Here is a 17,711-nt window from a genome sequence, read left to right as displayed (position 1 = left end):
GTTAGAAATATGGGCAGAAAAATGGCAGATGGAGTTTAATCTGGACAGGTTTGAGGTGTTGTGATGTGGAAGATATATAATAACGGCAGGATACTTAAGATCACTGATGTGCAGAGGGCTTACGTAGTAAGTCCTCCCTGAAAACGGCAACATGGGTGCATAGACAGCTGCAGAAGGCTTGAACCAGACTCAGTGGGCCGAAGGGCCTGTTTGCATGCTGTATAACTAAACTAAACTAACTAAACTAAACTAAACTAAACTAAAGGACCTGTCCCACTCTACGAGGTAATTCAAGAGTTCTCCCGAGTTTTCCGCTGATTGAACTCGGAGAATGTCCGTAGCGGGTCCGTAGGAATCCGTGGATGTCTCGTAGCGGCTCGCACTAGTTCTGAGCGGTTCTGAGCTTCATCTCTCGGTGATTGTACCAGCCAGTCCGGACGGATCACTCCCTTAATGGCAAACAAATCCTTTCTTAGGTAGGGAGACCATAAAAATCTCTGCACAGTACTTTTATAAATAGCCAGCTGAGGTCTTCAATCAATATTACACCCAGAATAAATACAGGGCAGCACTTCATTAGGAAAACACAGCACTCTGCTGGCATGGGACATGTTCCCGCAACCTTAGAACGAACAGTACTACTCAGTTAAACTGTTTTTGGCTATTCTTAAAGCTCCCTGTAAACTCTTGAAACCAGCAAGGTTCTTCAGAATACTGAATGGAAAAAGCGTAGAATTGAGTATTCCATGGGAATAAATGCTTTTCATATCTTGCCACTCCTATAAAACGTCTGTGCTCTATCTCTTAAAACCCCTCTCATGAAATACTCTGTCTAGCAGCCCCCAGGCCACCCAGTTTAATAAGTTTTGCAAAATGAAAATTCCACACCCATATTGAAGCAAGGGCCAAGAAGGCAGCCAAGGCCTCTATATCCTCAGAAGGCTTCGGAAGTTCGGCAGGTCCCCGACAACTCTCATGGGGAGAACATACAAACTCCGTACTGATGGCACCCGTGGTCGGGATCGAACGCAAGTCTCGGCGCTGTGAGGTGACAACTCTACTGCTGTCCCACCCCAAATTATTTGACTTAATCCCGGAAAACAAACTTCTCAGAAAGCGCAAAGACATGAGGGAGCCCATCTGAGTGAGAGTTGGCTGCAAAAAAACATGAGGCGGTAATTAAAGTAGGAAAATGAAGTGTTCGGCACTCAAGGCTAATATGAGGGAGCTTTTGAATCAAAAAAGCAACGTTTCTGAAACCTTAAAATGCCGTAGAGTTTAAATAATCTTGTTCACTATCAAAGTAAAGTAATTTGGTTAATTTTAACCTGTTCACTGACAAGTTTTCTTTTCACTATTGGCCACGACCCGAGTGTACTCAGGGATGGCAATGAACAGGTTAAAGCACCCCACATCTCATTATGTTTCGATACAAAGAGCTGAAGTAACTCAGCGGGTCAGGCAGCATCTCTGGAGAACATGGATAGGTGACGTTTCAAATCAGGAAATGCACCAACTCGAAACATCACCTCTCCTTTCAAGAGATACTTTCAAGAGAGAGCTAGATAGGGCTCTTAAAGATAGCGGAGTCAGGGGACATGGGGAGAAGGCAGGAACGGGGTACAGATTGGGGATGATCAGCCATGATCACATTGAATGGTGGTGCTGGCTCGAAGGTCCGAATGGCCTACTCCTGCACCTATTGTCTATTGTCTATTGTCCATGTTCTCTAGAGATGATGCCTGATCCGTTGAGTTACTCCAGCACTTTGTGTGTTTTTGTAAACCTGCACCTGCAATAACTCGTTTCTTCATTCCTACCTCATTATGTTTAAAAATGTGTCCAGACATCAGTTACTGTAAATCATCTTAATATCTTTGCACAGAAAATCTATAGAACTTGCAAATACATACAGAGTCACCACGCTCTTAAGAAATTCCTCCTCATCTCCTCTCAATAGCTACATACTTTTGGGGGCTCTGGCCCTAGACTCTCCCACTAGTGGAAACATCCTCTCCACATCCACTCTATCCAAGCCTTTCACTATTTCGTAAATTTCAATGAGGTCCCTGCTCATTCTTCTAAACCCCAGTAAGTACAGGCCCAGTGCCGTCAAACGCTCATCATATGTTGACCCACTCATCCCTGGGATCATTCCCGTAAACCTCCTCTGGACCCTCTCCAATGCCAGCTCATCCTTCCTCACATCTTTCCTCAAATATGGAGCCCACAACTGCTCACAATACTCCAAATGCGGTTTGACCAGTGCATTTTTAAGCCTCAGCATTACATCCCTCTTTTCTTTTGAATCTTATTTTCTTGTATTTTGGGATAAACAAGGAACTGCAGATGCACAAGAAAAGATACAAAGTACTGGAGTAACTCAGAAGGTCGGGCAGCATCTCTGGAGAACATGGCTGGGTGATGTTTAAGGTCGGGATTTATCGTCAGGCTCAAGGAGTCTACCAACGTTTCAAGTTATTCCCGATCTGGAAAGAACATCCACTCTCTAGGCATGGACATCCTGCTGACTGTCTCTTGTCTGGGCTAGTCTGGATGGAGATACAGATTGGGTATGATGGTGCAGTAGTAATTAACAGCCAAAGTACTGTACCATTAATCCAGGGATCTGCATTCAAATCCCATGGCAGCTGCGGAATTGTAACTCAAGTAATTAAATTAATTATGTAATTTATAAAATAATTTAGTCTCAGTAACAGCAACGATGGGTTTGTCATTAGTCGTTCTCCCTTATTAATGTCCGTCATCACAGGTAAATGGGACTAACGTGGATAGGTATCTTGGCCAGCATGGATGAGATGGACCGAAGGGTTTATTTCTGTTCTCTACAAATCTCTGATGCTGTGACCCAGAAGCTTGCGATCATTGAAAATTAAACAAAGCCATCGTGTGCATAAAACAATTTGTCAAATTGCTTTTCCTTTGGGATGGTGGAAGGGTTATGTGTCAATGTTAGGACCACAAGCTTACACACAACTGCACGTCACATCAGCTTTGCTCATTTGCAAACGAAAGACGCTGCCAAAATATTATTCACAAATTGCATTGAGAAAGAATCCCTTCCATTGTTTCTTCTTCTTCTCCGGGTCAATTTGGTAAGCCCACAATATAAACACAAACCCTTCTTCCACAGATGATATCTCTCAAGCGATGTGGTCAACTTGAAGGTTGTGTTGAGGTACACAGCTGTGTTTTATTATAAAAGGCAGACACCAATGCACAAGAGACGTTGTAAGTAGTTGCAGGCAAGGGGATCAAGAGGTTTTTGCCTACCCGCACAGCAAATGTTTGCACGTGCTTACATGAACTTCTGTGGCATGGAGTGCACATCAAAACAGGCTTTTAGGGTGCAGAGCGCGACCAAACAGTGCACACCAATACCTAAACCACTTCGCATCCCCTGCGTCAAACCATATCTTTTGACCGAGTTTCTGCTCATTGCTAGAATAGTTCCTTCTTTGGCTTGCCGCCAATAACCTTGAGTCTGATTATGCCTCTATAAAATGCCTGGGGTAAGTTAACATATTGAAGCTGCTACGTAAATAGAAGTTGGTGTTGTTATATCCCCTGTGCAAGGGTGAAATTGCTTTGTTTCGGAAATTGCAGTAGCCTTTGGGCGGTGAAGTGCCTGGTCAATGATGCACACAATGAAGCAATAATCTCTGTCACACACGATCAATGTAATAAAACGCGCAGAGCTTCTATCATTAAGTTGGGTGGCATTTGGTCTGGAGTCTGAGCGTTTCGGGGGATATTGAGTAAACGCAATGAACCAGGGTGGTATAACTTGCCGTCAGCGAACATGGACAGAAGTGCTCCTTGAAGAACTAATTAGATCGCTGCTCCTAACGTCACGCCTAAAAGATTGCGGCTAAGCTGGAAAGAGTTTTTACAGAGGATTTTACAGCGGAGAGGATTTACAAGGATGTTGCCAGGGCTCGAGGGCCTGAGCTATAGGGACAGGTCGAGCGTGCAAGGATTATATTCCTTGAAGTGCGGGAGGCTGAGGAGTGATGTTATGGAAGAGTATAAAATCCTGAGGGGCATAGATAGGGTGAATGCACAGTCTATTAGCCAGGCTAGAGGAATCAGGAATGAGTGGCTTTTGGTTTAAGGTGAGATGGGAAAGATTTAATAGGAACCTGAGGGGCAACTTTTTCAGTTAGAGAGTGGTGGGTGTATGGAACAAGCTGCCAGAGGAGGTCAATGAGACAGGTTTAAAATTGGATAGGTACATGGATAGGAAAGGTTTAGAGGGATATGGACCAAATGCGGGCAGGTGGGACTAGTGTAGATGGGGCATCTTGGTCAGTAAGTTGGGCAGAAGGTCTTGTTTCCATGCTCTGTGACTATTACTAATATCAAGCCTCTGTAAACACTCAAAATGTTTGGGAAACTGAAAAGCCTTTGTGTCTGAAATGTATTGAAGTTTGTCAACAGACCAATGCTTAATGACCCTGGCCGCTCTAAGGGTGATTTTGTCACCTAGTTTGAAATGTGTTTTTCAACCGGCTGGGAGTAACAGCAGGTAATCAATGATTTTTTTTAGCCAGTCTGCATTTCAGCAAAAAAAACTTTGCTGGGAATTCAGACCATGAAGCTGAAACTGCCGAAGCAAATGGCTGTGTTTAGTTTAGTTTAGTTTAGAGCTACAGCGCGGAAATAGGACCTTCGGCCCACCGAGTCCGCACCGACCAGTGATCCCTGCACAGTAACGCTATCCTACACAAATTAGGGACGTTTTTTACACATACACCAAGCAAATTAACCTACAAACCTGTACGTCTTTGGAGTGTGGGAGGAAACCGAAGATCTCGGAGAAAACCCGCGCGGGTCACGGGGGGAACGTACAAACTGCGTTCAGGCGGCACCTGTAGTCGGGATGGAACCCGGGTGTCCCACGCTGCAAGTGCTGTAAGGCAGCAACTCTACCGCTGTGCCACCGCGCTGCCCCAACCAACTTCTGGGTTGATATTTACCTCAGGCGCGTCATTATTCAAGAGTGCAAAAAAGAATGAGTACAATTGCTCCCCCCTATATTCCCCAAGAATCGGGATGTGGGATTGAACATGAATTGGCAGCAGGGACGCAGGCATGTGAGTCCTGGGTGGCAGGTTGTGCCTGGGGCCAAGTGTGGGTAAGTTGATAACTAGGTAGACCACAGAATGAGCAGCTTTCTAACGGCAGTTTGACGGCATTGCATCCTGACATTTTCCAGATGCAATTGGCCTGCACTGTCCGCACATTTATAGCACATTGTCAACACAGACGTAACAGCAACAAGCACTCCCATGAATCTCCAACCAACTGCTTCAAGACACATTCCCACCACAACAGGCCAATTCACTGGATATTTTCAAGAGAGAGATAGATTTAGCTCTTAGCACTGCAGACGGATGGAATCAAGGGATATGGGGAAAAAGCAGGAACAGGGTACTGATTCTGGATGATCAGCCATGATCATATTGAATTGGCGGTGCTGGCTCAAAGGGCTGAATGGCCTACTCCTGAACCTATTTTCTATGTTTCTAACATGTAGCCCAAAGAGAAAAATTCAGAGCGCAGAATAACCCGTTACAGCTTCATAGCATTACGGATACAGAGAAAGTGCAGGTGAAAGTAAGTGCACGTCTGCAGTGAGGTAGGGGGAAGATCGGGCCTGCATCCTAGCTTATGAGAAGACTGTTCAGTGGTCTGACAACAGCAGGGAAGAAGCTTAGTTTAGTTTAATTTAGAGATACAGTGCGGAAACAGGGTCTTAACTCCTGAGTCCATATCGACAATTTACAATTTTACCATGCTAATTAACCTACTAACCTGCATGTCTTTGGAGTGTGGGAGGAAACCGGAGCACCCGGAGAAAACCCACACAGGTCACAGGGAGAAGGTATATACTCCGTACAGACAGCACCCGTCGTCAGGATCGAACCTGGGTCTCTGGCGTTGTAGGCAGCGACTCTACCATTGTGCCACTGTGCCATCCGAGCTGTTCCTGAATCTGGAAGTTCATACTTTATATCTTTTGCATCTTCTGCCTGATGGGAGAGGAGAGGAGACGAGGGAATGGCTGGGGTGTGAGTGGTCCTTGATTATGTTGTCTGCTTTCTCGTGGCTGCGTAAAATGTAGAAGGAATTGAGGGGGAGAGTTTTGCTTGCGTGATGGAACTGGGCGGCGTCTACAATTCTCTGAAATTTCTTGCGGTCTTGGGCAGAGCTGTTGCCAAACTAAGCGGTGATGTGGTCTGAAGAAGGATCTCGACCCAAAATGTCATTCCTTCTCTCCAGAGATGCTGCCTGACCCGCTGAGTTACTCCAGCATTCTGCGTCTATCTTCGGTGTAAATCAGCATCTGCAGTTCCTTCCAACACGTGCTTCTTTATAGGATGCTTTCTACGGTGAAGGTGGTAAGAATTGGTAATGTCTGTAATGTTAGTAAGTCAGGAACATTTCTCCTGACTGGTACCAGAGTTCCATGGTAATGCCTCCCTCAGCCACTGCTGGGTGAGATGAGAAAAAGTTTATTCACCCAGCCAGTAATGTATGTTTGAAATTCCCGACCCTTTGTGAAGATTCAAGTACTGAATATATTCAAGAATATATTGGGGCGGCACGTTGGTGCAATGGTAGATTTGCTGCCTTGCAGCGCCAGGGTCCCGGGTTCGATCCTGACCACGGGTGCTGTCTACACGGCGTTTGCACGTTCTCCCCGTGACCTTCGTGGGTTTTCTCCGAGATCTTTGCTTTCCTCCCGCACTCCAAAGACGTGCAGGCTTGGAGGTTAATTGGCTTGATATAAATGTTAAATTGTCCCTAGTGTGCGTGGGATAGTGTTAGTGTGCGGGGATCGCTGGTCGGTGCGGACTCGGGTGGAATGAAGGGACTGTTTCTGTGCTGCATCTTGAAACTAAACTAAACTAAACTAGATGGATAGATTGTTTAATTTTAAGGGAATGAAGTGCTAAAGCAAAGGTTCAGTTCTGGTCATATTGATCGGGAGAACGTGCATGAGGGGGGTGAATATTTGACTTCTGTTCCTATTTCCTTTGCTCTTACCAGAAGCATCACTGCACCGCAATGTAGTTAAATCCTACTCTGGTCAACGTCTGTGCAATTAGGAGGCAAACAATGCACAGAAAGAAAAAAAAGTAATGAGAATTCACAATGGCTTTCCCGTATCTGCCAAATGTAATTTAGTTTTGACTCAAGTGGGCATTCTGCAAAGTGTGTTTTACAGGAACCAACTGCAGATTTGATTTACCACAGCAATGACATGCAATTTAAGAGTTAGTCATGACAACGGATACTCTTGGCTTAAATAGGTTACCGTTAGAACATTCAATCAGTCAAACCTAAGGAGAAGATCGACACACAAAAGCTGGAGTAACTCAGCGGTTCAGACAGCATCGCTGGAAAAAAGGAATTGTTATTTACAGATAGAATTCAATCAGAAGAAGGGTCTCGACCCAAAACTTGGTCTAAAGAAGGCCTCAACCTGAAACGTCGCTTATTCCTTTTCTCCAGAGATGCTGCCTGTACCGCTGAGTTACTCCAGCATTTTATGTCCATCTTCGGTGTAAACCAGCATCTGCAGTTCCTTCCTAATCATTCAGGCTCAGATAGAATTGGCCTTAGGAAAATAGTACTCAGTGTCCGAGATAAAGTAAACAAGAAAAACGTTAGCGTTTATTCAGAGCAGATGCTTTTCAGGAGTAATTATAAAAGTAAAGTTGACTTTGACCTAAATAAGAAGACCTTTTCATCACAACATTTAGACATTTAATCAAATGGTGTTGGGGATGATTGATGAATTGACCGTCATGGTACTAACAAGACAGCACTTGGCCATAAATCACAAATGTTTCATTCATTGGGAAGCTCTTTGGGACATTTGGCAAGGTTAGGCAAGGTTCCGCGTAAATGATCACCTTTCCAATCCTTCCTCGTTAAACATGGTCTCTTCAGGTTTGTGTAGGAACGAACTGCAGATGCTGGTTGATGCTGAAGATAGACACAACATTCCTTTTCTCCCCTAACCAGCTCAATAGTCAAGCTTATCTGAGCTAATGTAAAATTGTCCCTAGTGTGCATAGGATGGTGTTAGTGTGCGGGGATCGCTGGTCGGTGCGGACTCGGGTGGAACGAAGGGACTGTTTCTGTGCTGCAACCTGAAACTAAACTAAACTAAACTAGATGGCTAGATTGTTTAATTTTAAGGGAATCGAGTGTCTGGGGTGAGAGCAGGAAAGAAGTGCTGAGGTAAAAGTTCAGTTCTGGTCATATTGATCGGGAGTACGTGCATGAGGGAGGGGGGTGAATATTTGACTTCTGTTCCTATTGAACTCACAATCAAACCGATGCTAGAAACTTTCTTATACATTGCCACTTTTAAAAACTTTCCTATATATCTATTTTACAGAACTATGCACATGATGCACTTTTTATGGGCACATTAAGCACTTTTACTGATCGCCTGATATAAATATAAATGTTATATTTTGCTGCTACTTTGAAGAGTCAATGCAACGAAATTTTGTTCAATGTGCACTGTGTCTATGTGTATACCTGAATGACAATTAAAGTTATTAAAGTTATTAAAGTTATTTCCTTTGCTCTTACCAGAAGCATCACTGCAAACAAAGCACAGTCAACGGAAAGATAACACATGATTGCAATCCATCCATTTACAGTAGATACGTAATAAGGGAATAAAATTTAGTGCAAGGTAAAGACTGTAAAGTCCGATCAAGGATAGTCCAAGGGTCATCAAAGAGGTAGATAGTAGTTCAGGACTGCTCTGTGGCTGGTGGTAGGATGGTTCAGTTGCCTGATAACAGCTGGGAAGAAACTATCCCTGAATCTGGAGGTGTGCGTTTTCACACTTCTATACCTTTTGCCCGATGGGAGAGGGGAGAAGAGGGAGTGGCCGGGGTGCAACTCATCCTTGATTATGCTGCTGGCCTTGCCGAGGCTGCGTGTGGTATAAATGGTGTCAATGGAAGGGAGGTTGGTTTGTGTGATGGTCTGGGCTGCGTTCACAATTCGCTGAAATGAACAGTAGTCACAAACTTGGTCGGCATGGCAGTGCAGAGGTAGAGTTGCTGCCTTACAGCGAATACAGCGCCGGAGACCCGGGTTCGATCCAGACTACGGGTGCTGTCTGTACGGAGTTTGCACGTTCTCCCCGTGACCTGCGTGGGTTTTCTCCGAGATCTTCGGTTTCCTCCCACACTCCAAAGACGTACAGGTTTGTAGCTTAATTGGCTTGGTGTAAATGTAAATTGTCCCTAGTGTGGGTCGGATAGTGTTAATGTGCGGGGATCGCTGGTCGGTGCAGACCATGTGGGCCGAAGGGCCTGTTTCTGCGCTGTATCTCTCAACTAATCCAAACCGTGCAAAAAGGTCTTACAATTGTTTCTGGGGCTCTCCTGACGGAAGAATTAGAGGATTGGAATAGAGGCTGCCTGGATTAGGTTTCAACTATATTGAGAGGTTGGATAGACTGGCTGTTTTCTCTGACACATCTGAGGTTGAGGCGAGACCTGTTAGCAGTGTATAAAATTATGACAGCAATAGATAGGGTAGAACCTTTTACTCAGAGTGGAAATGTCCAACACTAGATGTAAGATGAGAGGGGGAAAGTTTAATGGGGATGTATGGGGCAATGTTTTTTTACACAGAGTCTATCTCCACTTTACTTACTTCTCCTGCCTGTACTCCATTTCATAATTTTGTGCGATGATATCTCTCCTGGTTGAGGGATGGGGAAGAGAGAGAATTCTGGCCATCATGTGCCACTCTAAATGTTGGCCAGCATGGGCAAGTTGGGCTGAAGGGCCTGTTTCTGCCCGGTATGACTCGATGAATTTCTAAACCTACCTTTGTGAGTTTGATTTTACCAGTAAAATAAATGACGTAACCCAGCCACAAAACTGTTCTGAAGCAAATCTAGAGGCCTCGTGGTGATGGGGCCTCTGTGGCAGCAATGGTGGAGCCTCGTATTGATGGGGCCTCACGGGAGCCCCGTTCTAAATGGCTTACTCCTTATTCTTAAACTGTGGCCCCTGGTTCTGGACTCCCCCAACATGGGGAACATGTTTCCTGCCTCTAGCCCGTCCAAGTCCTTAATAATCTTATATGTCTCAATGAGAACCCCTCTCATCCTTCTAAACTCCCGAGTGTACAAGCCCAGCTACTCCAGTCTGTCACCATATGACAGTCCAACCACCCTGGGAATTAACCTTGTAAACCTACTCATTAGCAAGAATATCCTACTCATTAGCAAGAACTCCCTCATTAGCAAGAATATCCTTCCTCAAATTAGGAGCCCAAAACTGCACACAATACTTCAGGTGGGGTCTCACTAGGGCTGAAGGACCAACTGCTGAAGGACCTCTTTGCTCCTATATTCGATTCCTCTTGTTATAAAGGCCAACATGCCATTCGACTGCCATGCCGCTGTGTGTGTGTGTGTGGGGGGGGGGGGGGGAACTTTGTCCGTGCTGTAGGTGTATGCTGTCTGTATACAGTGGGTAAGCAAACTAGGAATTTCACTGTGATTCCAAATAAATATTCCAAATAAACTGCTATTTTTTATAAACCTGAAAGTCCTTTTCATACGGAATTATCTACCGGGGGGAATCTTAGTTGTCCTGCAACGGCGTACAGAACACACAAGAGAGCCTTCTATTTGTTTACATCCATTTAACGTATTCCAGATATGGTCTCCCAGTGAGACACCCTCCCAGGAGAACGATTTTGCAAAGTTGACGGCAGATAATGAAAGCACATAATCAGTACACAGTGGTAATTGAAATCCACTAACATGTAGTGACTGCTCTGTGGCTGGCTGCTGTTGTGCGGTAAGGGAGGCATAGAGCTGAACAAAATAAAACCCGGCACCAATTAAGCAAGGTCTGCCACATATTTGTATACCACCTTGTCACATAGTCAAACTGTCTCAGAGTTCCCCAGCCCTCTAATCACTTCTGCACGGGGGCCTGATATTCTGTGGGCAGAATTGGCCCCAGGACAGTAAAATGACTTGTTAGATGAACGGAGTGAACAGTTTTAAGTTATTTACACAAGGATCCGGTGGCTTGAACTACACTTCCAAAAGCATGGGCTGAAATCCCACCATTGTAACTGAGGAATTTAAATTTGCTCAATTAAAAACACTTGGAGCAAAAATCTTTGCCTCACAAATAGGATGTAAAATTCAACATCCTCTGGGAAAAAAAAAGACTTGGCTTAATTAACAAACCAGAATTTTTTGTTAGAATATGGTCTCCATTTATTGAATATTTGAAAAGGTAAATTGGTTTAACACAGAATCAGGGTTGAAGCCTGAGTTTGGGACTGGATGAATAGTTTATGCCCGTGTCCCACTTAGGAAACCTGAACGGAAACCTCTGGAGACTTTGCGCCCCGCCCAAGGTTTCCGTGCGGTTCCCGGAGGTTTTTGTCAGTCTCCCTACCTGCTTCCACTACCTGCAACCTCCGGCAACTACCTGCAACTCCATCTACATTTCCAACGCTGCCGCGGCAAGGCCACCAGCACAACCAAGGACCAGTGTGAAGAAGGGTCTCGACCCAAAACGTCACCCATTCCTTCTCTCCGGAGATGCTTCCTGTCCCGCTGAGTTACTCCAGCTTTTTGTGTCTCTCTTCGGTTTAAACCAGCTTCTGTCGTTCCTTCCTGCACACTATTCTCACCCCCGGTCACTCCCTCTTCTCCCCTCTCCCATCAGGCAAGAAGTTTAGAAGTTTGAAAAAGCGTACCTCCAGATTCAGGGACAGTTTCTTCCCTGCTGTTATCAGGCAACTGAACCATCCTCCCAGTAACTAGAGAGCGGTCCTGATCTATCATCGACCTCATTGGGGACACTCGGACTATCTTTCATCGGACATTTCTGGACTTTATCTTGCACTGGATGTTATTCTCTTTATCCTGCATCTGCACACTGTGGACCACTTGATTGTAATCATATATAGTCTTTTTAATGACTGGATAGCACGCAGCAAAAAGCTTTTCACTGTACTCCGGTGCACGTGACAATAGACTAAACTAAACCAAAGAAGTATTGTTTATGAAGTGAGATTGGTCAGGCTGATGTTTTCTTCTTAAGATCAAAGGAGGCTGACGGAAGATTAAACTGAGATGTATGTCAAGCCTAGTTTTGTTTAATTATTGAGAGTACAGGGCAGAAACAGGCCCTTTGGCCCACCGAGTCCGTGCCAACCAGTGATCACCGCACATTAACACTATCTGACACACTAGGGACAATTTACCATTTTAAACAGGCAAATTAACCTATAAACCTGGATGTCTTTGGAGTGTGGGAGGAAACCGGAGATCCCGGTGTAAACCCACGCAGGTCATGGGGAGAATGTACAAACTCCGTACAGACAGCACCCGTAGTCAGGATCGAACCCGGGTCTCACGCGCTGTAAGGCAGCAACTCTACTGTTGCGCTTCTACCTAGTCACTACTCTACCCAGTAAAGGGCCTGTCCCACCAGCATGTGATTGCATGCATCTAGCGCGACCAAACGTGAGCGGAGTTCACGCTAATTTCGCGGTAAGTACGTGCAAAGTTTGCGAGTGACATAATTTACGTCAAACTCACCAATCAGCTGGACAGGAGGCGGGCCGACTGAATTTTGACGTCGCACAGCGTCGGGCGGTGACGTCATCACGCACGGCACGGCACGCCGGCCGGTGATGTCATCACGCAACGCCACGCGCTAGGCGTACGCCGTCAAGACGCTGCGTACGCTCTCAATGTGGCTGCGGACCGACAGGCCGTTGTCGCGCGGGATTTTTGGACAGTGCAAGATTTTTGGAGCCACGCGTGATGTCGGGACCATCCCCGCACAACTCCATACGCCTCTGGCGATCGAAGTGAGACTGGCCCCGCGAGGCCGTATGCCTCAAGTGACCACGTTAGGTCGCGCTAGACGCATGCTATCGCATGCTGCTGGGGCAGACCCTTTAAGAAACATGATTTTACTGATAGAAGTATTAATAACTAAGGTGAAAAACTGGATAAACTGATAGAAGGGAGGGCATAGAGTCACTAACCATGCGTGCTAACTTGTCAGCGGAAAGACGATACATGATTACAATTGAGCCATTTGCAGTGTAAAGATACATGATAAGGGAACAACATTTAGTTTGAAGTAAGCCAGGATCAAGGGTAGACCGAGAGTCACCAGTAAGGTAGACGGTAGTTCAGGACTGCTCTCTGGTTGTGGTAGGATGATTTGGTTCCCTAATAAGAGCTGGGAAGAACCTGTCCCCGAATCTGGAGGTGTGCGTTTTCACACTTCTATACCTTTTGCCTGAGATACAACCAAAGATCCTACAGCTTGCTATAGGATCTTTGGGTACAACTAGCGTGAAGGCTGGACGGGGAGGAAAGGGTGGGCCAAAATTCTGGAGTAAATTTCACGCTGTATCTCGAAATTTTCGCCAAACCTCACTCTCCCACTGATCATCAATGTGCTACTTTGTTACAGCTCTGAAGATGAAGATCAAGGAAGTGAAGAAGGAGAACGGTGACCGGAAGATCATTCCGCAGAAGAAGAAAAAGCCTCTGAAGCTGGGGCCGCTGAAGAAGAAGGATCTGAAGAAGCTGACCTTGTACATTAAGAACGGGGCAGACTGTCCCTGCCACCAGCTGGATAACCTTAACAGTAACTTTCTCATCATGGGCCGCAAAGTGAACAAACAGAATCTCCTGACGGTTATTCACAGGTGGGATAAAAAGAGCAAAGAGGTGAAAAAAGCTGTGAAGAAAATGAAGACTCACGTGTGTCCCCACATTCCAGGGGGTCTTCAAATGATTATCGGCCTGCTCTTTAAATCAAACAATTAAATCTGAACTTGCACATGCTATTCTTAAAAAAAAATATTAAACGTTTTCTTTTCTCTATAAGATAGAATCTTCTCCTTTAAACTATGATTCCTCTCCCCCACCTTTTTATTTTAGATTCTGTGCGCGTAATAATGACGATTCTTTGTATGTTTCTCTCCGTTAATACATTATGGTAGCATAGACTAATAAGCCAGCAAGGAGGCGCAACAGACAATAGACAATAGGTGCAGGAGTAGGCCATTTGGCCCTTCGAGCCAGCACTGCCATTCAATGTGATCATGGCTGATCATCCCCAATCAGTACCCCGTTCCTGCCTTCTCCCCATATCCCCTGACTCCGCTATTTTTAAGAGCCCGATCTAGCTCTCTCTTGAAAGCATCCAGAGAACCCGCCTCCACTGCCCTCTGAGGCTGCAAATCAAGACGAATTCTGAGGCTTTTAAGCACGTCCAAAAAATATAGGAAAGGTAGTGGTTTTGGAAATGGAGGGGAACAGGGGTGTCAAAAGGAGTGAAATGAATGGATTTCGGAAAAGAGATATACACAAAATGCTGGAGTAACTCAGCGGGACAGGCAGCATCTCTGGATAGAAGGAGTGGGTGACGTTTCGGGTCGAGACCCTTCCTCAGACTGCAGTAAGGGTGCGAGGGAGATACCGAGATAAGGGTGTTTAAGGTGTGAAAATGGGACAAAGGGGATAGGGAGAAAGGAAAATGTATAGATTCTTTTTTCGCTGGGAGAAGATAAGAACAAGGAAATGAGATGGTTTTGGAATATCGCAAGAACCCTTCCCTCAGCACCACAGAGTATTCGTTGGAATCACACACTGTAAACAAACACAAGTGAGAAGACTTTATTGCGTTATACAACCCTGCCTGGACCACTGTGTGTTGCAATTTCCCTAGAAAAGTTACATTGGCTCAGGGACTCTGAGAATGCAGAGCAGTCAGGAAAACCACTTGGCATGGAGCCAAATCCCCAAACTGCAAACGCTCACCGTTGCAATTTGAACGTGTCAACTAATCGTCATTTTTTTCCCCCTGAACGACGACAACAACAAAAAATTATTGTTGTCAATATTTCAAAAAATATTGTTTTTTTGTTTTGTTCGAAAATCATCAGATTTCATGCGCCAAAGTGTTTGGACGGCATCCAAAGACTTTCATCTCCTGCTGGCACGCATATGTTATGGTTGAGAGCTTTGAAACCTCTTAAATATTCATCTAGCATTAACGAGCGGCTTGGAAAATGAATCTTGCGTAATGAACAAATTAGGAAACTTTTCGGAGATGCTTCAGTAAGAACTGACTATTCTTGTAGGGTTGAGAACGCGAGGTCGGGTTCATGAGAAGCGAGCCACGCTGCTTCTGGTGTTTCCCAAGAAATTAGCCACATGCCGAAAGTGAATCCGTGGAAACTTCAATCAGCTATCAGTATCTTCTTCATTTTTGTATTTTTATTTTGCTTTATAATCATTTATTTCCTTCCAGAATTATGTTTGCTCAACCAAGCAATGGCACAATGTGTTTCAATATCACACTGATTTACTTCCGTTTTGGTTTTAAATTTGTTATCAGTTCATTTAGTCAAAGTTGCAGGAGTTAAGGTGAAAGACGCACAACTTAAATGTACCTGTGTTGAGCTTCTTGATCTAGGTGCACTGTGAATATTTCGTTCTGCTATGAAAAGGTATCGGGAGAACTATTGCTTTCAAATGGCCTTATTTCATACGGTTTGGATAATTGTTCAATTAAAGAGCTGCTTCATTTGTAGTTCCTTGTAAGTAGACCTGCTTTTTAAAAATAAATCTGTTTGAAAATAGAACTTTGCCTTCCTAGTCTTTTAAAGTCAAAGATTTACTTCAAGAGTCACAGTCCGGGAGGATAAGTCTTTGTTCTTACAAATTATCCCAGTTTTCCACCATTCCGTGAGACACAAACTCGGCGATCCCTGTTGTACTATAGATCCACCACCGATTTTCCGGAAACATAGAACCATATAAAATCGGTGCAGGACTAGGCCATTCGGCCCTTCGAGCTAGTAACGCCATTCAAAATGATCATGGCTGATCATCCAGAATCAGTACCCTGTTCTTGCTTGTTCAAGAAGGAACTGCAGATGCTGGAAGATCGAAGGTACACAAAATTGCTGGAGAAACTCAGCGGGTGCAGCAGCATCTATGGAGCGAAGGAAATAGGCGACGTTTCGGGCCGAAACCCTTCTTCAGACTGATCCTGCTTTCTCCCCATATTCCTTGATTCTGTTAAACCTAAGAGTTATATCTAACTCTCTCTTGAAAACATCCAGTGAATTGGCCTCCACTGCCCTCTGTGGCAGCGAATTCCACAAATTCACAACTCTAGGTGAGAAAAGTTTTTCCTCATCTCAGTCCTAAATGTCCTACCCCTTAATTTTATATGTTCCTTTGATCCGATCCTTTGATCAGGACAAAATTGTGAGAGTGCAGTCCAGCAAAATGGATCAACCAGAAAGCCTCTGGAGGCAAGGGTGCCGGAAAATTGATGGTGGACCTGTACCATAAGGCACAATCAAGAAAAAAACAGCATGGGTTTATTCTTTGGTTACCTAAGCAATATCTTCCAATACATTGTTGCAGGAGAGACTCAGTGTGGCAGCAGGTAGTGCTACTGACTCAAGGCTCCTGCGATTAGGGCTCACTTCTAACCTTGTGTGCTGCCTATCTGGGTGCTTCAGTTTCCTCCCACCTCCCAAAGGTGTATTGGTGGGCTACTACAAATGACCCCTAGTGCAGGGGAGTGGTCCTGAGCAAGTGAGGTATTAGAGAGAGAACAAGTGACTGGGAAATAGACACAGAGTGCTTGAGTAGCTCAGCGGGGCATCTCTGGAGAATATGGATGGGCAACATTTTGCATCCAACCCTCGTGACCATTCTACAGACTGATTGAATGGGGGAGGGGGGGGGGGGGATGATGAAAGTTAAGAGAGGCAGGACAAAGCTGGCAGGTAAGATGTTGACACAAAACGTAACTCAGCGGGTGAGGCAGCATGTCTGGAGAGAAGGAGAGAAGGAATGGGTGACATTTCGGACGGGTCCAACGGATCCCATCCTCTTGGACTCCCCCTGATGGTCATCCACCTTCATTAGACCTGAAACTCCTCAAGGTAATGTGTTGTTACAGGTGAGGGGAGGAGGGGGGGGGGGGGGGGGGGGGGGGGGGGGGGGGGGGGGGGGGGGTTTTGATATGCAGCCAGTTTTGACAGACTAGCGATGAAAAGACAGAAGATGTCAGACAAAATGAATGAAAAGTTGTGAATTGTGAAGCTAGAGGATGGAATGTAGATGGAAGAGGAGGGGAGGGAGAGGGGACAAATAGGCCTTTCTGTTGGCCCCAAATTTTCTGCCAAATGTCCTAAAAGTGCAAGAAGTTGTGCCAGGACGTTTGCTCCATCTGGCCGTGAGCCTGGATTGCATGACGTTGCATTTTAGATGCATTGCATCTGAGTCGAGGTAAGACAAGGGATCGGGGGAGGGGAGGTTCAAGGGGAAGAAGGGGGAGTGGGAGAGTTGTATAGTTACCTAACATTGGAGAGTTCCATTTTCATACCATTGGGATGGGCCAAAAGCCTCCCTTCTATTCCAGAAGGAAATATGAGGTAGCAAGGTGATGAGGGCATTGCCTAAAGATGTCTGGTTCTTTTGTGACACAAAAGCAACAAAGTGCAAGTAAAACCAAGTGTGAGGGAAATGAAACAGACCCTTCGATCCAACGCATCAGTGTTACATTTGCTGAGAGGTTTGGGACTAAGATATATCTCCAATGCCTAGCTTGGAA

General features: G+C 45.2%; 1 protein-coding gene across 1 annotated transcript in view; it reads left to right on the top strand.

Moving 5' to 3' along the window:
- The window catches only part of LOC129713218 (secreted frizzled-related protein 1-like), a 105,182-nt gene extending 89,462 nt beyond the window's left edge, over window positions 1-15,720 (top strand). The window contains 2 exon segments of the mRNA XM_055662142.1: window positions 13,539-13,837; window positions 13,839-15,720. Coding sequence (XP_055518117.1) covers window positions 13,539-13,837; window positions 13,839-13,865 — 326 coding nt within the window. The 3' untranslated portion in view covers window positions 13,866-15,720.
- The last annotated feature ends 1,991 nt before the right edge of the window (window positions 15,721-17,711 follow it).

This window comes from Leucoraja erinacea, chromosome 35 (genome assembly GCF_028641065.1).
Source record: "Leucoraja erinacea ecotype New England chromosome 35, Leri_hhj_1, whole genome shotgun sequence".
NCBI classification, from domain to species: Eukaryota; Metazoa; Chordata; class Chondrichthyes; order Rajiformes; family Rajidae; genus Leucoraja; species Leucoraja erinaceus.
The sequence above is the reverse complement of the archived record's forward strand: the minus strand, read 5'-3'. Positions and strand labels throughout refer to the sequence as shown.